The 24,825-nt window shown below is 44.1% G+C and overlaps 1 protein-coding gene across 6 annotated transcripts in view; it reads left to right on the top strand.

The window, feature by feature from the left end:
• Positions 1–24,825, top strand: part of sorcs1 (sortilin-related VPS10 domain containing receptor 1) — a 274,281-nt gene that overhangs the window by 152,408 nt on the left and 97,048 nt on the right. For all 6 annotated transcript variants that reach the window (XM_084004951.1, XM_084004950.1, XM_084004952.1 and 3 more), the window contains exons 5-11: positions 6,360–6,433; positions 11,028–11,092; positions 12,484–12,602; positions 12,736–12,825; positions 17,246–17,425; positions 19,587–19,733; positions 20,467–20,569. In XM_084004951.1, coding sequence (XP_083861077.1) covers positions 6,360–6,433; positions 11,028–11,092; positions 12,484–12,602; positions 12,736–12,825; positions 17,246–17,425; positions 19,587–19,733; positions 20,467–20,569 — 778 coding nt within the window. The remainder of the gene's footprint in view (positions 1–6,359; positions 6,434–11,027; positions 11,093–12,483; positions 12,603–12,735; positions 12,826–17,245; positions 17,426–19,586; positions 19,734–20,466; positions 20,570–24,825) is intronic.

Genomic DNA, 24,825 nt, shown 5'->3' with positions numbered 1-24,825 from the left:
TCATAGAAGAGCAAACGTGAATATGTTGGGAGACCTACATGCAGATCGTTCACATGCATATAACATTGTCTTCCAACGTCTTACAGTGATCGCTGGTGTTGGTACATAGTCTGTGCGTACCTGAGGCCCTAGGTTGGGAACCATAACCTGACATGATGAGGTCTGATAATCTAATAATAGGAATATATTTATGTAGATCAGTATACACAATGCTAATATTTTGGAGCAAAAGGCTTTAGTGAAACAGGCATAAGTGGATTTTGAGTTAGTAGGAAGAGAAATAAATCCACCTGTATCTCAACACACAACAGCACATGAAGAAACTCCTGAAGGCAGACTGAAATGAATGTTAAGGCCGTCAGTAGGACTGACTAAGCCCTGTGACAAGAAATGCAAACTTAATAGCAGTGACTTCACACTGAAGCTCGGCTTCGAGGCCCCCTGAATCCCAGGAGGTCCGCTCAGTAATCCACCTATGGAAACACTGCATTTCGCTAACTCTTTCTGCTGTGTGTTCACTTCCTGTATGTCAGGTACCGACTCGCTCGCCGTGCCCTAACTGGCACTCGTCATCTCCTCCGAAACTGCTTCTCTTTCACTTTGCTCGCCTCGTTTTGGCAGTGCTGCAGCATTTGTTGATTGAGAGACCTTTGGAGGTTGTCAGAGCTGCGTCGACCCCTCCACCCCAACCTCTTCACTGTCACTTGCTTGGCTACATAATACCTCGCTGCCGGAGGATAATTAGGCAAAGTGATTTCCTGCACCCCTCCCCCTCAGCGTCACCTCCTTTTTAGCACAGCTTGGCATGGAAGTCATGGTAATGTCATCAGCTGTACTGTCTGTCTCTTTCTCATTGACGTGAGAATATATACACGCCAGCTGCACAGTCACAGTGAATTTATAGTTGACAATGATGCAATAAATCAGATAAACTATATATTATAGGCATCAAATTATGTCAGGAAAGCATGATGGTCATGCCTCACTATATATATACTGTATATACAGTATATATATATATACATATATATATATATATATATATATATATATATATATATATATATATGACACATTATGTACCAATTTCTGAAGAGTGAAGCCAATGCCGATGTGTCTCTCTCTGCTGGCCACCAGGGGGCAATTCCTGCAAAATGAAGTCTGATTGCATGGAAGTCTATGAGAAAATTACCCTAATTCTCATTTTTATTTATTATCTCAGTAAACATTGTAAACATGAGTTTATGGTCTCAGTCTCTAGTTTCAAGTCTTCTTCAATCCAGCATGATGTTAATTTAGTACATTATGGTCCATTTAGAGTCAAATAGACCATAAAGCAGGGGATGCCTTTGGGCGGGGCTACCGTGAAATTGACAGGTTACCACGACCTTGCTACTGTACCCAGTGGCGCCCCCAGGATTCAATTTCAATGTACGCACAGAAACGGCAAATACAACAACAAATGGAAAAATACTTTTTTAAGACAAAATCGAATGTTTTCAGTATCAGTGAAATCAGTAGCGTATATCATGGTGAAAGGCCCCGGTGCAAATATTTTTTTTGTGCCCTCCATCCCCGCCCTGAACACAAGCGCACGCATGTGATCACTCCACGCACGCACACACACGCTTGGACACACACGCACAGTACGGTATGATAACTCTCCCGGCCCGGGGAGAGAGACATGCATCGGCTCGGCCCACAGTGCTCAGCAGCACTGTGGGCCGAGCCGATGCAGCAGAAGACAGTTTCAGCTCGGCCCACAGTGTTCAGCAGCAGAGAGGTGACGAGACTAGAGCCAAGCTGTATTGTGTAGAGAAGCCAACACACGCTATGCGCTATTGCGCACACACGTGCGATCGTCCTCTCAAATGCGGCTGCGTCTCTCCAGGTCACTGTGTGAGAGAAAGAAAAGCTCTGACTTGCTTGGGCAGACGTTGTTTGGTGTCAACCGCTGATTTGCATGATTTAAATATCTAGCCCGCTGTAAAAAAAAAAAAATTGCTTCAATTTTTTCACCTTCAAAAAAAGTACGCACAGTGCGTACAGGATTCCGGCTGGCGGCGCCACTGACTGTACCTACCAAGCTATCATGCTAACAATGCAATTAGTTACAAAGATGACTTTAACACTTCGCTGTTAAGTTGACCTTGATTTATGAAGCTTTTTTAACAGTTTCACACCAGAAGCCAGATGGCTCCAGATCCAGTAAGAAGTCTACAAATGATCACTTCCATTTACTAATGGAAAATTCCAAGATGGCCATGGCCAAAATGCCAAACTTGAGACTTCACAACCATAGTCCACATACCAATGGGTGACGCCACGATGACTACGTCCACTTTTTCTATACAGTCTAAAGTAATAATATTATGCCAAATGCCATAGTGCATGGGTTCCCAAACTCTATCAATGTAGGCCTCCCCTCTGAAAACAGTGACACCTCCGCGGTAATTCCATCTCCAATAGCGTATCTTAAAGTTGCTGCAGTTAAAAACCTCGTAGTTGGATCTCGGGATCGAGCTGACGGTCCGCCGCGAGGCGAGCTACCGTCCGTCCCAGCCCCTGCCTCTCGGCGCCCCCTCGATGCTCTTAACTGAGTGTCCCGCGGGGTCCAAAGCGTTTACTTTGAAAAAATTAGAGTGTTCAAAGCAGGCCCGGTCGCCTGAATACCGCAGCTAGGAATAATGGAATAGGACTATTCTATTGTGTTCTATTTTGTGGGTTTTCTCTCTGAACTGGGGCCATGATTAAGAGGGACGGCCGGGGGCATTCGTATTGTGCCACTAGAGGTGAAATTCTTGGACCGGCGCAAGACGGACGAAAGCGAAAGCATTTGCCAAGAATGTTTTCATTAATCAAGAACGAAAGTCGGAGGTTCGAAGACGATCAGATACCGTCGTAGTTCCGACCATAAACGATGCCAACTAGCGATCCGGCGGCGTTATTCCCATGACCCGCCAGGCAGCGTCCGGGAAACCAAAGTGTTTGGTGAAATAAATGAAAATGAAATAAACGTTTTCCTTCTTTTTTGAATCAACCTTCCACGCCTCCCCTCAAATTATTTGGCGCCCCCCAGGGGAGGCGCGCCTCACAGTTTGGGAACCTCTGCCATAGTGTCTTTTCAAAATAAACTTCTGTTGTCACAGAAAGTTATGTTTAGGCAACAAAACCTATTAGTAAGTTTTAGGAAAAGAGTGTGGTTGATGTTTACTTGACTTTCGAACATCCCTCCATCCCTATGTGGACTATCTCTCTCTTTATACCGCGTCAAATGATAGGCAACGATGGGCATTCATGCAGCGGGTGGGTGAGTCACAAACAAAAGCTCACCAGCTAAATGGGCCTTGGTGTCCGACGCCAAGGAGCACTGACCAAGCTGCATTATGACCCATTGGCAGTGGAAACTGGTTGGCATGCGTCAGAGTTGTGGTCGCCTGCCAGAAGCAGTCATAAATTGACTTTTCATCCAGTGAGGAGGAAACCCTTTATGCAAAGTAACGCACATGCAGCTCTCTCTCTCTCTCTCTCTCTCTCTCTCTCTCTCTCTCTCTCTCTCTATGGGTTATCGTCGAGGACAGCGTCCAACAAAAAGTACTCGCGCTGACATTCATTACAGCAGTTCTGTTGGCATCATAACGGCTCCACCAGCTCACATTGTGAAGGGTCCTCGCCGGCCATATGCACCTGCTGCTGCAGCCTCGAGCCGCCTCTCTCCGGCTGAATACGGCTGAATATCTGAGTCAGCTACACTTTAAACTGTAATGGTTACACAGGCAACGAGAACAAAGGCTGATTTGAGCAGCATTCGATCAGCTTCCAAATCAGACAGTAGGACTCTTTTAACAAGGCGGCATTTTGCATGTGTTTTTTAGTAACACAACTGCAGAAGGTTCCAATTCCTTTAATCAAAATGATTTAAAGGCTGTGTCCGAAATCACCCACACTCACTATATAGTAAGATCACCATGTTGTGAATTTCATTCAAATCACAAAAATAATATATTTAATGTGAGTAGAGCATCACAGCACAGATGGTCACAAAGTACCAGAAAATAATCATAAAGGAATTCTGCTTAGGGCACCAAAATCGCTCACCGGCGCTGGCGACACTGCGCGCCGGTGAGCCAAACTGCCACTCCGCCAGCTGTAATTCACCTTGAATGAATGGACTTTATTTGCGCCTTGCGCCTTATGCCAAGAGTAGACTAGGTTGGAGCTGGCGGGCTTTCGACGCAGTCTTGGTGAGGCTTTTTACCACGAAACTTCCGCTACGCCAAGCTGAATCTGTGACGCCTCCCCCTGCTGCGCCGCCACACCCATCTTGGCGCAGGCGATCCACCAAACTGCCAAACTGACCGTGCGCAAGGCTGCGCTGGTCGAAACTTGCATTGCGCTGGCTCCGCCACCCTGCGCTGCGCCACGAAACTAGGGCCCTTAAAGTGCATGCAAACAGCCCTGCTGTGTTACGATACACAAATAGTTTTGTACATTAATCATAATTCATCAACACATATCCCCACTGGTATGTATACAGGTCTGGCTTAACTATGCTTGCTTAGTTCTTGTTAACCTAAAACAGGTTTATTGTGTTTTAACATTGTCGTGACTGAGAGAGCCCGAGCGGCAGAAAGGTACCAGTAAGCTTTGTCTTTTCTTTTTGTGATGTTGATATACTGAGGAAGCAATAAGACATTTAAAGAAAATACAAATAAAACAAAAGAGAATTATAGATTTGACAGTGATGACAATGTGTATGGGCTTTCAGATGGACAGCCTGGGATGTCATTGATGCGTTTGACATGCAGGCCAACACTTCACCCTGGAGTAAATAGATGCAATTAGAAATGAAATGGATTTAAACAAGCTGAGTCACATTTTTGCTATCCGATAATAGATGGTTGTTTACACATTATTTGTGGTTGATCGTGTTGGAAAAAGTCCAGCTTGAAATGGCGGAATAAGTTTTATGCCTCATTAAATTCCAGCTGTGAGCTCTAGAGTAGATGGGTGTGTCATCAGGATTTGTAGAGAACACAGGTGTTTGGAGACTAATGGACTTCAGGGAGTTTGCTGGAGAGGTTGTTGATTTACTGAGCAACTAAACTTTGCTTTGATTTAGTTGCTAGATTTGTTTATTTGGAGCACTAGAGGTTAAAGGCCCCCTCTCTGCCATGATTCCGGTACACTGCTACTGTAAGAAAAGAAAATGTGGAAAAACAGAAAATGTCCTTGCAGAAAATCACCAGTACATTTTCTCTTAAGTGTACGGACATTTCCTTCAACCCTAAAACGGAAAGTTCTGCAGACTGTACCATTCACAGACACTTCCATCAAAAGACAAGTCAAACTAAAAAAGGTATTACACTATCAAACACTGAAAATGAGTCTGCACGGTACACACAGATTAACAGCTCAACGACTGAGCTAACGTCTGCTCAGCATAAATAATTTAGTGAAGCATTCATTTTTTATTTTTTCCACTAAAGTGTGAGGAAAGTTTCTCCATATCCAAAAATCCAATGAAATGTTTCTTGAGTGATGGCCTCGGCCGCTTTTAAAAAATATTTTATAACTAAATGTCTGATTAAAAATATGGGTAAACCACCAGTGAAAAAAAGCCCCTTCATATTAATTGTAGGCTACATTGGCCCATATTTTTATCAAGCCCATAGTATATCAAATTAACAAAAATACAGAAATAAAATATTCAATTCATATTTTCTTTTCATTTGGGGAACTAACCCTATCTTATTGACTTAATGTATTAATGTAAATGTTAAAGAATACAACTTAAATCAGCTGAAACAGGGTGCTTGTTCCATTCAGGAGACTTCACTTGCTTTCTCCAACCTCAGTGTAGCGTCGCGATAGTTTGAGCAATCCAGCGATTTACTGACTTGTGAACAATGGCCGCATTGAGACCAACCACCACGCTCGGGCTCCTCTCATCTCCTCCCTCCCAATCACAGGGTTGTTACAGCAAAGTGCATTTCTCTAGTGCAGGAATACTTTCACCCTGCACATCTTTCTTTATGGTCTCATTCATTGCTTGTCGGTCATTGTGAGTCTGTGTGTGGCGCAATCACCTCTGTGAGGCTTCAGGCAGACGCTGCTTGTATCCCTAAATGCCTTTTAGCCATCATATTCCTCTGCAGTGTTTGAATCTTATGTGAATTCTAATATCATTTAGTGAAATAAAGCACTACGTACATAGTTGTGAGAACCAACCTAAAGAACCCATGTTAAGGGCAAAGCCAGCATTTGATAGAGTGATGTTGTGTGTCGTACAAAAATGCTCCATGTGGTGGACTGTTGGATGAGAATGGATCCTCACTGGTGTCTGGTCCTCTCTACAGCTCTACAGCTCGGTGGAGTTTGGGAGGAGGTGGCAGGTGGTGCACGAGAGAGTGGCTCCCAACCGTTTCTACTGGTAAGTACAGAGATGTGGACATTCCAAACAATGTATACAATTCTAACATGTGAAACCATTCAGGTCTGTTTTTTTTATTTCTATTGAGGTCAGGTTTACTTGAAAATAAAATCTCATTTGTGTTTACCTAATGATTATTTTCCATAAATTCAACTCTGAGTCTACATCGGTGACCCACATATTATATTAAACATGCCTATTTATATCTATATCTATTCATGTTCTACATGAAAATAGATAAAGATATATATATATATATATATAGATGGATGGATGGATGGATGTTGTATAATGATGCATGATGTTTAATTCCTCCAAAGATTATTTTGTTTAATCTAGTTTGTATTGCTTCTTCTTCTTTTTTAATATGGATTACTATATTGCTCATAAATTCATATTGCCACTCTATAGATCTGTTCTTGTCTTATCTCAATAGCCAGCATCTATTGGTGACTGAGACACCAACCACTACGCCAGCTTCTAACCATTTCCTGTGTGAACTTGATGTAATATAAACCAGATTTTCTATCTAGAGCGTCCTCACCAGACCTCACTCAGCATTCCTCTCTCTGCCTTTCCAAACAACAACTTCATAAAGAGTTTCTTTTTGAGGCAACCATCCTTGACTGAGCGATCGTTGTATCAGCATGCAGTCAGACGGACCAGATACTTTGGACGCCTCACAGCAGTATTGCTTATTAGTTAAAGTCAACCTTTCTTGCAGCTTAAGACATTAATGGGAATAGATAATGACAATTACTTATTCATATTGCAATTTCAAAAGAAAATATAAGTCAGCTCTAATTCTGATTTGGGTTTTCAGGGTTAGTTATGGGATAGGATTCATAGGTAGTTTGGATGTGTGAGTGCTGTAACAATATAATAGTAATATTTATAGTAAATTTGAAAAAACATCAATCAAGCACAACTGTAGATATAAAAGATTTAATAATTGCTGGATTATTTAATAAAGTGTGTTTATTATATCAACATGATATCAATATTTAATTTTGTTAATATCAGTTATCATCAATCTCGGTACATTACGACTGTAATGTGTACTACCTGACCACATAAAGCTAAAAACATTGATAATTCTTGAACATCATATATATATTTGTTTTACTTATGAGACAATAATTGCGTGACAATTGTCACTAAAAACTAAAGAGCACTTTTGACATTGTAAATGTCCTGGACAGAAAGAAGGTCTGCCTCTCGGCACCGTGAGAAGCAGATGAGCCGGAGAGGTTTTTAGGATTTTAATTATTCATGCGTCTGAAATAAGTATATGAAGACTGCAATAAGAATATAAGTTGGGATAGTATTGAACTGGAATCTTCAATTGTTGACCCTCTTTACATCCATAGATGGTATATAAAAAGTGGACATAGTCATCGTGACGACACCCATTGGTTTCAGGACTCAGGTTAAAGTCCACGTTCTCATAGTGTTAAAGTCATCTTAACAGCTAAATGCATTGGTAGCATAATTGTGAGGCCAATTCTCAAGTGCCTTAGACATGATTTCTCCCTACTGGCCATCAGGGGGCGACTCCTCTGGTTGCAGAAAGAAGTCTGATTGTATAGAAGTCTATGAGAACATGGTCCTACTTCTCTCTTGATGTTTTATCTCAGGAAACGTTGTAAACATGAGTTTATGGTCTCAATCTCTAGTTTCAAGTCTTCTTCAATCCAGCATGATGTTCATTAAGTACATTATGGTCCATTTAGAGTCCACCAGACCAGAAAGCAGGGGATGCTTTAGGGGGCGGGGCTTACCTGGTGATTGACAGGTCCAATTAGAGTCCACCAGACCAGAACGCAGGGGATGCTTTAGGGGCGGGGCTACCTGGTGATTGACAGGTTACTACAGCAGCCTAGCTATCATCACTACCACGCTACCAATGCAGTTAGCTACTAAGATGACTTAACACCTTGAATAATGAAGCTAACTTAGTTAACAACTTAACAACAGCAGCCAGATGGATCAGGATCCAGTATGGGTGCTGCTTTGCCACTTCTGTTCATCAGATCCACCCGTGACTCCTCTGCAGTCCAAATATGGTCACTTACTTTCACTGGTTGCAAAAATTCCCAGATGGCGACAGCCAAAATGCTTCAACAAACTTCACAATCCAACGAGTGACATCACGATGACGACACCCTCTTCTTTTATACGGTCTATGGGTGCACGCATTGGCATGGCGGCTCCCCAAAAATGAAGCCAAACTACTATCGCCACCTGGTAACTAGTTTTGAGTTTAGGCAGTGCTTCATTTGTACATGTAACTATGAGCACACATTTTAAACATTAGTATCACATATGATAATTTTAATTGAATTGCTGGAAACTCATGATCGCGATGAAAATTAGATACATTTTTCAGCCCTACCGTCTTTCCTTCATGTGTCTCACCTTCATCTGTCCAATTCATGTCTGGCCTCTATACAGTAACTAACTGCAACAAAAAGCTTTCACCTCCACAAACTGTCAGGGTAGAAACAAGCTGGGCAGCCAGGAGTGAAGGGAGCCTGCCAGGCTGATGCTGCAGAAGCTGTCAAAGTTCTATTTTGGGCATCACACTGTGCGGTGGGTTTGGTGGTGTTCCTGGTAATGAGGCTGCACAGGGAGCTTCTTTCTGCTGTACGAGTGGCCACCGAACACGTTAAGATGACAAGAGTCGTGAGCTCATTTAGTCAAACCGAGCAGTGGCATGGATTTTGGACAAACGGCACTCTGTATTCCACCACATTCAGCTGCAATAACTTCACTTACAATCGCTGCAAAAACATCTGGAGCTCCACCTGTTCTGGTGCCAGGCGTCCTCACAGACCACGCAGTGGTCCAAGCTGGAGTCAAGGCATCCACAGAGACACCGACCTGGAGCTTCGCCGCCCCTCGCTGACAATATAAAGATTAAACCGTATAGCTGCACTATAACTCAAGGAGGAATTTCTTGCCTGCCTTACACTGATCTTTGGTACCTGAATTGATTATTCAGTAAAAATGGAAATGCAGTTGGGATAAGAAGACCATCATATTCATATTCAGTGTTTCATCTGGGACAACACTCAAACCAATAAGTCTAATGCTGTGGCGGTTGCTCTGCTCACATTGGCCTCACACAGACCCACTTTTATTTCTCACTCTATTTATGGTTGTGCCACCTGTGGACACATTGGGCCCTAGTTTCGTAGACCAGGCGCAGTCAGCTTTCAGCGCAGCTGCGCCGCGCCGACGGGGTGTGTCCGCCTGGACTTTGCAAGTTGCGTGCACCGCGCAGGCTCACGCAGGCACTCCTCCCGTCTCGCCCACCGGCGCAAGTGGGAAAGAGGGAGGAGAAGAAGGCGTGAGTGGGAGACGAGGAGGAGACGAGGCGTGGACTGGGATTAATACAGCCGATTCAGATCTTCACCAATCAAATGAGCTCCTCTCCTCTCCTTTAATGCGTTAGGGGAGGTTCAGTGCAAGTTCCGTCACTTGACAACCCGATGACAGAAGCAGCGCCGCCGCTCCCACCACGCGCATCACGCGCTGTGCGCGCGTATCATAATAATAACAATGCCCATATTATAAAAAACAGGAGAGAGAGAGGGAGATGTTTTGGTCCGAGAGGCTGAGTTTCCGTTACGCGTGCCATCCGCCTTTGATCTGACGTCAGATGTGACGGGACAATCTATATAGATATAAATTCACGTGTTGATTCAATCAGTTGCATTAAATAGTGTTTGTTGTTATTTATTGCATTTAAATGTGCCTGGAACTGTGGAAACCTGCCTGTGAGGTCTCGGTGACGTGTACGCACTGCGCGCCGGTCCGCCAAACTTCCGATCCGCCAGCTGTGATTCGCATTGAATGAATGGACTTTATTTGCGCCTTGCGCCGAAAGTAGACCAGGTCGAAACTGGCGAGCTTTCAGCGCAGTCTCGGCGAGGCTTTTTGCCACGAAACTTCCGCTACGCCAAGCTGAATCTGTGACGCCTCCCCCTGCTGCGCCGCCACACCCATCTTGGCGCAGGCGATCCACCAAACTGCCAAACTGACGGTGCGCAAGGCTGCGCGGGTCGAAACTTGCACTGCCCCGCTTGCGCCACCCTGCGCCGCCCTGCGCTGGTCTACGAAACTAGGGCCCATTCTCTCTTACTCTCCCCAGTCTCTCTCCACCTCCCCGTTTGCTCCACCATGTGTGTGCTGCCTTTGCTTCTCCTCTGATCCCCCAGTCTTTTTAATACATATTTAATACCCTAATGGTTATATGCTATTCCATCTGCGGACATACCTACTGTAGAGAGAAAATCAATGGATTTTCCTCTGCTAATGATGTCAGGAAACGTCTTCCTCCATCTATCTGGGGGGGAGGGGGTTACTTTTCTTCACACTTTGAACTGCCATCCACAATGAAGACAAAGACACAGCCGCCCAGTTCATACTGATGTTTACCACACCTGTCATAGCCAATGACTTAACCTCTCTGCAGTTCTAAATTTGTATGACTTTGCAGTGTGCAGTCCACCAGGTCAGTTAGACTGCATCTGCCCAAAGGCAAAAGAACAACAGTGACGTTCCTGAAACACATTTGTCTGCCTTTCAGGTCTAAAATGGGTTTGGACAAAGAGCCAGGCTTAATTCACCTGGAAACCAGCATTTCTGAAGGACGTGAGTAATTGAATTCCGAGTTGTCAATTTGCTCGTGTCTTTTATACTGTAGCGTAAGCATTGTGGAGTTTTTATTTTTGGGAGAATTCTCCTAAAGGGAAATGGCGGGGACACACAATGACAATGGAGTGAAAAGTAATGCATACATTAGAGAGCTTGTAAAAGCAAGCAAATTAGCGCAGTGGCGCTTGTGTAGGTATCGAGGAATCTCACTCCTCCTTCTGAATGACAGAATATTATGACTTCATCTGTTTGTCATTATCTGTCTAACCTTTAACAAATCATGTATTCTCTGTTGATATCAAAATTTCGGTAGTCGGAGTACTGTCAAGTACTTCACAGCACTGTGAATCAGTCAGTGGGTGACAGTGACCAATATCCTTTGGTTTAAAATGTTTAAAATTGTTTAAAATGCAGGTTTGGAAAAAATAACCATACGATTCAGGTTTTATATTAAAAAAAATAGTATATCAGGGTCTACAAGTTGGCCGGCCAATACCCCCCTGCTTTCTGAAAGCCAAGTGAAATGGAAGAGTGTTTATAAGGGCTACTCCATACACTTCCATAAATACTTTTTTTTAAAAGAATGGGCACAGTTAAAGTACCAGATATCCTGACTTTCATACCTGGTATGGGTCAAGTTTTAAAAACACTGGGTCCTACATTCCCCAATGAGAGCAGTCACCATCACCCACTGACTGATGTACGGCGCTGTCCATGGCACTGACACACAGCAGAGACAGGAAGAGAGAGAGATGGAGAGACACAGACAGGGAGAAAGAGAGACAGACAAAGACAGACAGACAGACATACAGACAGACAAAGAAAGCTGAAAGCCTGTAACTGCTGGTTCTGCTTTGACAGAGAATCACTGATAAACTTTTGCTACATTCTGAGCTGACTGCTCTGGTTGATAAATGTATTATAAATATATATAAATATAGGCCCGTGTGTGTGCCCTTGTTTCGGTCAGACCCGTGGTCCATGCTTCAGTGCCACCCACATAGCACAGATCAGTGGGGTCAGATATTACAGCCACACAGCTAACCACTATTGATCATGTGCTTGCATACCAAGCTGACATATATTTGGCAGAGGCTAACATGGAGGGACAGACTCTCTAGCTGCGCCGCATTTGAAAGAGAAGAAAGCAATTGTTCCCTGTGGTCTTCCACCCCCCCGCCCCACCTCACTTTATTGACACCAGTAATGTAAGAAGCTATGGGAGGCTTGGCTCTGGGTGAAGGCTGCCTTTTCTTTTGGCTAATACGGTCACTGATGCCATGGCTTGACGTGTGTGTGTGTGTGTGTGTGTGTGTGTGTGTGTGTGTGTGTGTGTGCGTGTGCATGCACGTGTGTGTGTGTGTGTGTGTGTGTGTGTGTGTGAGCAGAGGCGCTGTATGTCACTTGCAAGCTGCAGAACTGCACCGATGCCAACAAGGGCAAACCATTCCCCGGCTACATTGACCCCAATTCTCTGGTGGTGCAAGACGAGTATGTATTTGTCCAGGTGGGTAATTGTCCAGTTTGCTCAGTGAAAGACATTCGAGCAAAGATGTTGTAAGCTCATTCTCAGAGGTGCACCTTTAGGTGTCCCTACGTGTCTCAAATTTTTTTTCACACAACTATTTCTTCACCTTTAGGTGTCGGCGGCAGGGAGGCCAATCTACTATGTGTCTGCTAAAAGAGACGTCTTTATGCCAATGAAGCTGCCCAAGTACACTCTGCCCAAGGTAACACGCCGCCTGATTAAAATACAATGAACATTGTCAGATACTCACAAGATCTGGATGATTTACCGCCCGCTTCAGACGTTCATCCCACATCAGCGGTGATAAATCTGTATTAGAAGGAGCCCGCTACACCTCTTTTTATCATCGGTTCACTGATACGAACACAAGAAGACAACGCCGAACCCTAGTGGCCGTAATTGTGACGGGAGCAAAGGAGGAAGTCAGGTGACGTAGTAAATAGAGGGTGAGGTTGTGTTGGCTGGATGGGTCACGCAAACAGATGACTGTCACGCAGGAGACAGCTGTTTGTGTCCCATGTCAAACCAAAAGTCAATCTATTGATTTATGTAATTGTACATTTGTTCCGTAATTTAACTAACTAACTAACAAACAGTTAGTGAAAATGTTGGTGAAATGATCTGAAATGCAATCTATTGGTTTCGTGTACAGGGACACACATTTTTTATTGTCAACGTTAGGATCCACCAAGACCAGTTTCTGATACCGCGTGTCCAAAAGTTGTTGTGAAGTGACAAATTTGTGACTTTTTTCACAAACCTGATATTTTTCCCAACTCAACGTTGTGCTTTCACAAAAATGGTAGATGCAGTTTGGCTCGTCTGAAACATTAATTCCATGATAACATTCCAAACCAGTGTGATGAAGAAATTATCAGTTGGGTACCATGGGACACCAACTATATATGAGGGGGGAAATTAAGTTGGTGGTGCTGGAGTTTATTCAAAATAATATGCTTTCAGCTTCATCGCAGTCTCTGTGTGACATTCTCTCTCTTTCTTTTATTTATGGGCAAATCAAGGCCAAAAGTAACTCTCACACTGTCTCCTGAGTTGTTATTCCGTGGTGCTACGTGTGTGCATGGCCTCGCTTGTCAAGTCCCCATTGACAATTAGACATGTTTTATTCAATCAAGCCCTAGGCGCCCCGGTTGCTGTTGGCTCACTGCAAGGTGTTATTGGCACAGCCGGAGGTAGATGAAGCACACAGCCGACCAGCATGGCCTCCGCTACATAATCTCTGCCCAATGAGCCTGACATAGTGTTAATGATTTCAGTATCCGCTCAGTTTGAATATGTGAATACAGATAGACGTTGCAATTTTGATCACTGACTATGATTAAAGGCAGCAGGAGTGTGAAAGCAGGATACAATCTAAAAGACATGAGAGATCATGTTTTCGATCATGAGGAGCAACCTGCGTAAATGATATATTCAGGTACATATTTCAAATACGTTTTTCTAAATAAAACTTTCGATTACTTAAAAAAACGCAATACACTAGAGCTGTGTCCCAATGCAGCATCCTCCGAACTATGCGGCCTTTGTCGTCTACGGCGGTTTGATCCTTTGGAGACCACGCTGGCCAAACCGACCAGTCACCGAACTGAGTCTGGTCTACAGAGGATTTTTGGTTGCTTCACCTTTGCTGCTCCAGTTGCCCACCAACCAGCATGCAGTTGACAAGAAAGAGCATAGAAAAGGTACTATACGATTAAAATGGAGCCAGAATTTAAATTGTATTCTTTTTCTTTTTATATTATGATAAAGGTTATGCTTCACAGCTGGTGATATATTTCAGGTAAGAGTGTATTGCTATCACATCTCTCTCTGCTGATCTGCAAGCAGTTGCCATGTTCATTAAAATCCATTCGTCATAGGCGTGATGAATCTTGGGATAGGTTGGGCCATTAGTTGGATCCTCTGAATCCGGGAAAAGGAGGCTGCATTTGAAGTGGAACAGCCTTGTTGCCGTTGTGATGCATTTGGTGTTCAGATGCAGCCTCCGAACGATGGACACTGAATTGGGACACGGCTTATATCATTATTGCTGCTAGCATTACAAAATAAGCATTCTGTTCACCTCCCCACTCTAACAACTGTAACTTTAATGAGATTCTGTGACAATGTCGTGACAACATATTGTTCATGTTCTAATGACGTATTTAATGTCTCAACAAGAAATGCTGTCTCGTTGTTACTACTACTAGTGTTCTAGTGAAGACATTTAGTCGTCTCATTTAGCCACTTGCTGTGCCTTTTTGAAAGACACATAAAAGCTTCAGAATTAACCGGAGGGGTATTACTACTACTGCTAATACTACTGCCAACACCAAAGGCAGATGGAACCCAAGAGCCTGGTCTGCTCCATATTTCTACCTAAAAGTCTGTTCAGGCAGTTTTTCTCACCACTGTCACATTGTAACTCTTCCTCCTGGTGATGTTAGGACTTTGAAAATATCGACTCTGAAAATCATGAGTGTTCTAGCCCTGCTTGGTGTGAAAAGTGTTCTGAGATAACTTTTGTTGTGATATCAGAAGACTAAAAATGACTGACTGGCTGACTCATCATTAAATTAGGGTTTACTGGTTTATAGATGGACTGCATTTCTTATAACGCTTTTCGACTACTCAAGGCCCTTTACCCTTAATTCAGTCTACATTTACCCATACCCACAAACCCATTCATCACTGCACATCAGGAGCTACAAATTCTGATTGGAGGACGACTCGCTCTACTGCTGAGCCACAGCCGGCCTGTTTATATAGACTCTCATAAATAGTATGAGTGTATATACACACATAAATTTAGTATGAGTGTATATATGAGTTTATATACACTCATATATACACATATACATATAAATATACATACCTACACATACAAATACACTATAGAGTGGCGAAGTCCCGCCCCTTCCGCTAGACTCCCATGAGACCTCTGAGATTGTGAAAAATGTATGGGTCTCAATGCAGATAATAGAAATATTTGCTGGTCCCAGTCGTTATATGCCCCGAATTAGAAATATTCTGTGGATTTAAATTACAATTTTTCATGTCAAGAGTTTGACCGTTTGTTTGTTGTATTGTTCAGTCTAAGGCTGTACAATGAGAAAGACTACACGTGGCGTATGTGACGTCATGTCATCACCCTTTCTCACAGCGGTTCAGTGCCGATCAAACGGAGATGCCGGTGTGTTTTGTTCCTGAATGTTCTAGCAGGTACGGCTCTTCATGCTTTCGGTTCCCGTCCCGACGAGGAATCGCTGGCTCAAACTGAACGGATATCATTCGCGCCGAGAGCAGCGACGAGCTGTAGTTCACAAAGCGGCCTTACACAAAACCTACCATTATCAAACTTCTACACAATAATAAATCACAGTTTTTTGTTTTTTTTTTGCATGAAAAATTATCTTTAAAAAACACAAACAAACATATGTGAAGTTCATGGCACAATTCAAACAGGACCAGAGAATAATTTCGATCTACCCATAGGAATACATGCATCAGAAATTCATATTGAGGTCCCATGTACCGGAAATAGAAAGGCGGGAGTTCGCTGTCGGTTGCTGACACCAGTTCGGCTCTGCCCACAAAATACTTTTTTTTTTTTTTTACATCATTGCTGTTTACAAACACAAAAAGGGTCTATGGTTCACAAGCTATGAAACAGGGCGTGGCTTAGCTCGAGGCGGAACATGCCAGTGAAAGATTAACTATCTGCTAAGTGCAATGATGCCTCCCCAAGAGAAACGCTTAACGAGTGAGACTGAGCAACAACAAAAAAGTCACATAAAGCCTGCACATAAAAAAGAGCATACAAATGAGTATTAAAGGTGCTGTTGACATTGATAACATCCAGCCACTACATGTAGCCCTTTCTCCCCCGTCCATTATATTCACGTCACAACTCAGCTGTTGCTTGAAGCGCATGGGCCCTCAATGGGTTGCCAGTTCGTTGCACAACTAGCTAGCTAGCTTTAATGATATCTTAACGGCCAAGAAGAAAAGTGGCCACATCGGCGTTTCTTTTCAGTCCTTGAAACTCCTTCAGCTTACTCCGACGATTCAACGCTGAACCAACGTTCACTCTGGTCTCGCTCCTCCTTTTGTCACTTAGCACTAGGGCCTGGTACCGAAATGCCGCCCACTTACTGTCAAACTCAAACATTTTTCAGTTTTTTCCACACTAACTGGCAACCCCAAAGACTCTTGACCCCTGACTCCACACAGATACCACGTGATACCAACGTTCTATTCTATTGGCTCACAAGCCACACGTCACACATCTACACAGAGGTAAACAAAACATTAAATACGTCTCATCACATCGTCTACCGCTTATCTGGTGTCAGGTCGCGGGGAACATTAAATACGAACCGTCATAATTTTTAAAATGATGAATTCACAATCAAAATATTTTTTTCACAAGAAGAGATACTTTGATTCTGCACCTTTCTAAAAGCTCTGTGGATGTATTATTTTTTTAAATTACTCATTTACATAAAAATGTTATCATAATAATATCTTATAATAATAACACAGTAATAACACTATTACTAGGTTAAATGTGAATGTGTCACTGTGAGCCCTTACTGATGTTGACTTTGCCTCTCTGCCAGGATCTGCATGTGATCAGTACAGATGAAAACCGTGTGGTTGCAGCCGTGCAGGAGTGGAACCAGAATGAAACCTACAACCTGTACGTGTCGGACACATCGGGGGTCTACTACACTCTGGCTCTGGAGAATGTGGTCAGCAGCATGGGCCCCGAGGGCAACGTCATGGTTGACCTGTATGAGGTAAACATCCATCTACCCATCCACCCATTAACCCATCCATCCATCCATCCATCTATCCATCCATCCCATATTTTCCTGGGGGACCCAGTCATACCCAGGCCAAACGAGATACACTTTATTGCCAAAAGTATTGGCTCACTTGCCTTGACTCGCATATGAATTTAAGTGACATCTGATTCTTAATCCATAGGGTTTAATATGACGTCGGTCCACCCTTTGCAGCTATAACAGCTTCAACTCTTCTGGGAAGGCTTTCCACAAGGTTTAGGAGTTCCTTTCACTGGAACTAAGGGGCCAAGCCCAGGTCCTGAAAAACAACCCCACACCATAATCCCCCTCCACCAAACTTTACACGTGGCACAATGCAGTCAGACAAGTACCGTTGTCCTGGCAACTGCCAAACCCAGACTCGTCCATCAGATTGCCAGATGGAGAAGCATGATTGGTCCCTCCAGAGAACGTCTCCATTTCTCTAGAGTCCAGTGGCGGCGTGCTTTACACCACTGCATCCGACGCTTTGCATTGCACTTGCTGATGTATGGATTGCATCCGCTGACCCGCTCCATCATTTTACGTGGTCTACCACTTCTTGGCTGAGTTGCTGTCGTTCCCAATCACTTCCACTTTGTTCTAATCCCACTAACAGTTGACTGTGGAATATTTAGGAGTGAGGACATTTCATGACTGGACTTGTTGCACAGGTGGCATCCTATCACAGTACCATGCTGGAATTCACTGAGCTCCTGAGAGCGACCCATTCTTTCACACATGTTTGTAGAAACAGTCTGCATGCCTAGATGCTGCTTTTATACACCTGTGGCCATGGAAGTGATTGAACACCTGATTTATATTATTTGGATGGGCAAGTGAATACTTTTGGAAATATAGTGTATCTATACCCCCCAGTGTATACTGGGTCTACCCTGGCCATGTGCAAAAGGGAAGCGTCCAGGTGGATCCTGGTCAGATGTTGAACCACCTCAGCTGACCCCTTTTGAGGTGAAGGAGCAGCAGCTGTGCTCCAAGCTCCTTGTGGATATCTGAGCTCCTCAGGCTAGGTCTGAGGATGAGCCCAGCCACCACAGAAATAAAATCCAAAGGACATTCCTGTGGCCATTATTGTCTGCCAAGTGCTCACAGCCCCAAGCGAGGTAGTTCACACATCGTTGTGATGATCAAATCCCTGGGTGTTGATTGTACGTGTTGCTGTAAGTTGAATGACTCTGCTTTGGTTTTCAATTGAAAATAATGGAAAACCAATTGAAAACCAAAGTGCACACACACACACACACCATGGCTGCAGTATTCATTTTGGCCAATTTCTTCTTTTCAAATAATAGAATCATGTAAAGGCTAGCTTGACGAGTGCCCAGCACACAAGTTTATTATGAACACTGATCAATATTTTAGAGCTCAGAGGCATAGATGATGTTTTGTCTTTTGGAAACAGGCCCTGCTGCTGTAGGCCGACAGTCTTCACAGCACATTGTGTGAATACGAAACAGCTTCAAAGTGCTGACACCAACAAAGGCAAGAGGGGGGCTGTGCCAGGGATATAGATTTTTGGGAGGCTGAGATTATTTCTTTCCTTGATGAATAACTGCAGATATTACTTCGCAATGTGCACCTAATCCAAAAAACAAGCATGTTAGGGCTCTGGCACACATGCAGGTATATTAGATATATAAGACCCAGCAGCACCAAATATCAGCTGAAAACTATATCTCCGAATCAAATAATCAAGCTGTTGATGATGCGACCGGTGTCTTGCCGTGGCCTCGGCGATAAGATCAAATCCCCTCGCTTGATTGGGGCCGCCACCCAAAGCGTAGGATATGCTAAATGGACACGCATTTCTAAATCTCTACTCCAAGGGAAATTGAAGTACCTGTCGATTACTAAAGTGGACTTTTTTCGTCTGATGTGATTTAATTCCATATCCCTGATCGGTTCATTTACGACGCATATTGATAACTTAAAAGTCCCCAGACAGTCAATCATTTCTCACTCTGCATGTGCTTTTGTTGGGCAGACAGAAGACAGGCATGGGATTTGCTTTGCATTTATTTTCTGCAGCCTGTCTATGAGATTTCGAAATATAATAGGAATATCTTTTGGACACGTGAAGTGTGAAGCAGTTCTCTTTTTTTTTATTTTGCAGGTAGCAGGAATAAAGGGGATGTTCCTCGCCAACAAAAAGACGGATAACCAAGTAAAGACGCACATCACCTACAACAGAGGCAGAGACTGGAGGTTACTGCAGGCGCCCAGCAAAGACCTGAGGGGCAACAGCATCCACTGTGTGCTGGTGAGTGTCTGCGAGTGTTCATACATGTTTCTGTATGCCTGCGCTCCCATCAAAGTGACACCTTGACAGGAGCTGACTGATCCCAGCAGCAACGAGAGGCCAAGCTCAGAAAGAGCAGCGCCCGTCAGAGCTGAGCGCTCTGAGGATGCTGAGTTAAAGGTCAGCCATTTTGATTCAGTCCAATAAGCCGGCCTCCCATTTAGGAAACAACGACCGAGAGGTGTCAGAGAGAAAAGCTTCTTTCTTCCTGAAAGTTGCTTCTCACTATGAGAAGCCTTGCTGAGCGATCGCTCAAAAGTCAAGGTTGGACATTCAGAGTGAAAAGAAACTTTTTAACTACAGCTGTGAAGCACCTTCCTCCAATGCGTTGGATGGTTTCGTCTGTAAAGGCAAATTAGCGCATCTTCTCTTAAAACCTGACATATACAGTAATCTCCCTTTTTTTGATAAACCAATTAGTGATTCTGCAGCATGCCTCGCCTTCTACCCGAATTATACAGTCATTTGTCAGGAAATGTCAGGAGTTTTAATAAACCTCTAAACAGCCCATCACAACACGGCCTGCACCACTGGCATTTTGCTGGCTCGTAATGAGAATTGTGTCAGGAAAGGTTAACCCAATCAAAATTAATGGTGAAACTGGCCAATTGGGGACTTTGCATCCAAGTCGATGCAGCAGCAGTTTTATTCCGATAGTTTTGACGAGTGAGTTTGTGATTTTTCTTCCCCGCAGCCCTACTGTTCTTTACATCTCCATCTCCATGTGTCTGCCAATCCCTACACATCTGGAAACATCGCCAGCAGGGACTCAGCGCCGGGGCTCATTGTCGCATCAGGTGGGTGACAGCAAATCTCTCCTGACATTTTTTTTCTCTTTTCCACCTCTACTGTGAGTTCTGAGGGGTTTTGTTTTCTTCTTAAAATACAAAAACCCCATTGAAACCTTTCTTTTTTTCTTTGAGTTTTGTTTATTACAAAGTAATTCATATACAAATGTGTTATCTTAGACTAATAGAAAGGAACCTCTTCCAGATGCTCACAGTTGTTTATACTATTTTACCCGTTACATCCTATGAATGCTCAAGGTTTATAGTTTGGGGATGTAAAAATGTATGCAGTGAAAACAAATTTAAAAAAAGGTCATTAGCTTTCAAAATGAGCCAGCTGCAGCCACTTAGAGTACTTTCATACCAAACCTGTTTGGTTAGGTTAGAACAAACCCAGGTCTGTTTGCTCGGTTAGTGCGGTTGGTTTTGGGATGGTGGAAAAGCTGGTGTGAAAGCTGTCAATTGAACCCTGTAACGGATCAAACAAACAAAGCCAGACCGCTGGAAAAGGTGGGTCTCGGTCCATTTCCAAGCAGACTCTCGTTCGGTTCATTTGTGGGGCCCTAGTTTCGTGGCGCAGCGCAGGGCGGCGCAGGGTGGCGGAGCCGGCGCAATGCAAGTTTCGACCCGCGCAGCCTTGCGCACGGTCAGTTTGGCAGTTTGGTGGATCGCCTGCGCCAAGATGGGTGTGGCGGCGCAGCAGGGGGAGGCGTCACAGATTCAGCTTGGCGTAGCGGAAGTTTCGTGACAAAAAGCCTCGCCGAGACTGCTCTGAAAGCTCGCCAGCTCCAACCTGGTCTACTTTCGGCGCAAGGCGTAAATAAAGTCCATTCATTCAATGCGAATCACAGCTGGCGGAGTGGAAGTTTGGCTGACTGCGCGCAGTGCGCACACGTCACCGAGACCTCACAGGCAGGTTTCCACAGTTCCAGGCACATTTAAATGCAATAAATAATCACAACAAACACTATTGAATGCAACTAATTGAATCAACACGTGAATTTATATCTATATAGATTGTCCCGTCACATCTGACGTCAGATCAAAGGCGGATGGCACGCGTAACGGAAACTCAGCCTCTCGGACCAAAACATCTCCCTCTCTCTCTCCTGTTTTTTATAATATGGGCATTGTTTTTATTATGATACGCGCGCACAGCGCGTGATGAGCGTGGTGGGAGCGGCGGCGCTGCTTCTGTCATTGGGTTGTCAAGTGACGGAACTTGCACTGAATCTCCCCTAACGCATTAAAGGAGAGGAAAGGAGCTCATTTGATTGGTGAAGATCTGAATCGGCTGTATTAATCCCAGTCCACGCCTCGTCTCCTACTCGTCTCCCACTCACGCCTTCTTCTCCTCCCTCTTTCCCACTTGCGCCGGTGGGCGAGACGGGAGGTGTGCCTGCGCGAGCCTCTCCTCTGCGCGAGCCTCTGCGCGAGCCTGCGCGGTGCACGAAACTTGCAAAGTCCAGGCGGACACACCCCGTCGGCGCGGCGCAGGTGCGCTGAAAGCTGACTGCGCCTGGTCTACGAAACTAGGGCCCGTGGTGTGAAAGTATTTTTTTATATATATATTTTATTTAGGTACAAGCATGTCAGTGCCGGTTATTTTCCCTGATTCATAGGTCTGAAGCTGTTAAAACTCTTGTGCTTGTATCTGACTCGGTGTAATTTGTCAGTTCATTAAAAAGTGTGTGACAGTGATCCACAGTAATACGCCTCTGTGCGCTCCCGGCTCTTTGCACTATGTGTTCGCACCAGTCATCTTAAAGTACAGTCCTGTCTCGACCATTATTCATCATAACATGCGCTCAATTTAGCAATACTCATAATGCTCATAATCAGTAAATCAAAGCACCCAATATACACGTCAGAAGCATTAAAGTGCTGCATGAACTGCTGTCAGCCTCTGGAATTCCTTATCCCCATGTGACTCCTGGTGCAGGATGAAAATCGCCAAAGCTGTCCAATCAACGAGTTACTTGTCAGTCTGTATGACTTCATGGTGAGTCCTCTGGAGCGTTTCCAAAACGTCAGTGTGGACAGAAACCGGAGCAGAAGTCAAATGCAACAATGTAAACATTTTTTCCCAAATTGTATTTACCCAAAAGAACTACACCCTGAAAGATCCTGCACCCTCTGGATTAATGCACCTTAATTTCACTTTCATAAAATAAGTTACCCATATTGCAAAAACAGGTTGTTGAAAGAACACATCCAGTTGAAATGTCTTGTATTGTTTGCAGAAAGTTCATTCAGCACAAGAACCATCTGGTTTTCCCCAAATAGTGTTTTGTTGGCGATGACATGCACAATTGAGTAGCGTATGTTAAATTCTTGGAGTTTATTTTTTCTTCATTCTTACATAGAGAGTAGATAATGTTATTCTAACTCAAAGAGACAAAGACAACAAAAGTCACATAGACAGAAGCCCAAAAAAAATCTGCCTCTTTCAGTTAGTAATATCTCCACTCAACATTTCAGTGCCGTGATGTTTCCAGCTGCAGCTCTAACATCCAATTGCATTTGGCTGTTTGCAGGCTTTTGCTCTTTACTTCAGTTTTCAATAGCTTGTCCCTCTTCAGCATCCGTGTCCCACGGGGGTCTGACCACATGCACGTGTCATCTCACCTTTGAACAGGGGCAAATGGAAAAACACAAAACTATATCATCCTTGTGTTCAGGAACGCGCTGCTCTCATCGTTGTCTGAAGAGCACAGACGAGACTCGGTGGAGAGAAAACATATAAACAGAGGAATATGAGATCAGCAGCCCCCTCGGGTGAATTCACACCTCAGTGATATTTACCCCTGCGTGGACCGGCACTGTCAATAACACATCAGTACACGCCTCGGGTGTCTGCAGAAGGTGTCTGGACCTGACACACTGGGGATTGAACAGGTTTCAGGGATGTGGGAAGAGATCGCCTGATTTTCTTTGTCATCTCTGTTATTATTCGAGATGCATATTGGTCAGAATGAAGAGAGCAAGAGGAAATCTGGTATTGTTTTATAATTTGCTTGCAAAATAACCAACACTTCTCAGTCTAATTGTGGCTTCATCTACTAACTGAAATGCCTGCGAAGGGAAAATTCGGTTCTTTTACATCCTGGGCTCAATTTTGACATTTTTGGCCATCATTCCCTCACGTTTTAGACACCTACATCAGAATTAAATCTGGGTATATAGTGACATTACATTAGCTAGAGGACCACAACAAGAAAAAATAGCAGTAGATTTATCCATACAAGATGCTTATTACGACCCATATTTCTGTTTGTTGGTAGGCGGCGACCTCTGGTGGCTGTAATAATGATAATGGCTGCAAAGGAGGAGTAAACGTACTACAAAGAGCGACACAAGGTGGATGGATGTGTCAAACTGTTTGTGTCCCTTTTGCAACCAAAAGTCAAGCGTTTATACTGAACTGAAATTTGCCCCTAAAGGCTGTACGGTGTGTCAATGTGCGTGGATGTTAGTTAGATGAGCGATAGATTAGCCCCTTGCATGGTGGCCTCTTCCATCAGTGTATGAATGTGTGTGACATGGACTGTAAAGCACTTAAAATGTCCCATATTATGAAAAACAGGGTTTCTCTGGTCTCTACACCTATAAACTGGTCCTCTCTGAGCCTGTCAACTCCCAGGATGAGTAAAACAAGTGACTCTTGCATTGGCCTCTGCAGCCCACCCTCCGGTAAAACGGTGCTCCTACAGGCTGTTCAGATTCAGTTCCTTTCGTTACGTAATGAAAGGAATCATTTGCATAAGCCAAACTCCTCTGCACGATGATAGGAGATATCCGAGAGGGGGCATTTCACAAGGGGGCGTTTGCAACACAGCGCGAGCTGTGCCTGACCGACAGTTGAGAGCAAACGCAGCGGAGAGCCAGCGCAGCCCAATAGCGAGAGCGAGCGCAGCCGACCGACAGCGGAGAGCGGGAGCAGCCGACCAACAGCGGAGAGCGAGCGCAGCCAACCAACAGCGGCGAGCTCATTAGCATTTAAAAGTGCAGGCACAGAAACAGCCAACAACTTTTAGACAGCTGAAATTCAGGACCATGGATGGGTTTAAAGCAATGCATATTGAAAACAGTGTTGTTGGACCTCTTACAGCTGTGTGAAATTGATGAAAAACAGTATATGTCCCCTTTAATCATTAGAACAAATCAGATTGTTTGAAACCAGAGAAGTCACCCCCTGATGGCCAGCAGAGAGAATGCAATTTTAAGGCACTTTAGATTTGGCTTTACTTTTCAGAACTGGAGGT

This window comes from Eutrigla gurnardus (genome assembly GCF_963514095.1).
Source record: "Eutrigla gurnardus genome assembly, chromosome: 3".
NCBI lineage: Eukaryota > Metazoa > Chordata > Actinopteri > Perciformes > Triglidae > Eutrigla > Eutrigla gurnardus.
This window is presented reverse-complemented; position numbering and strand designations above follow the sequence as displayed.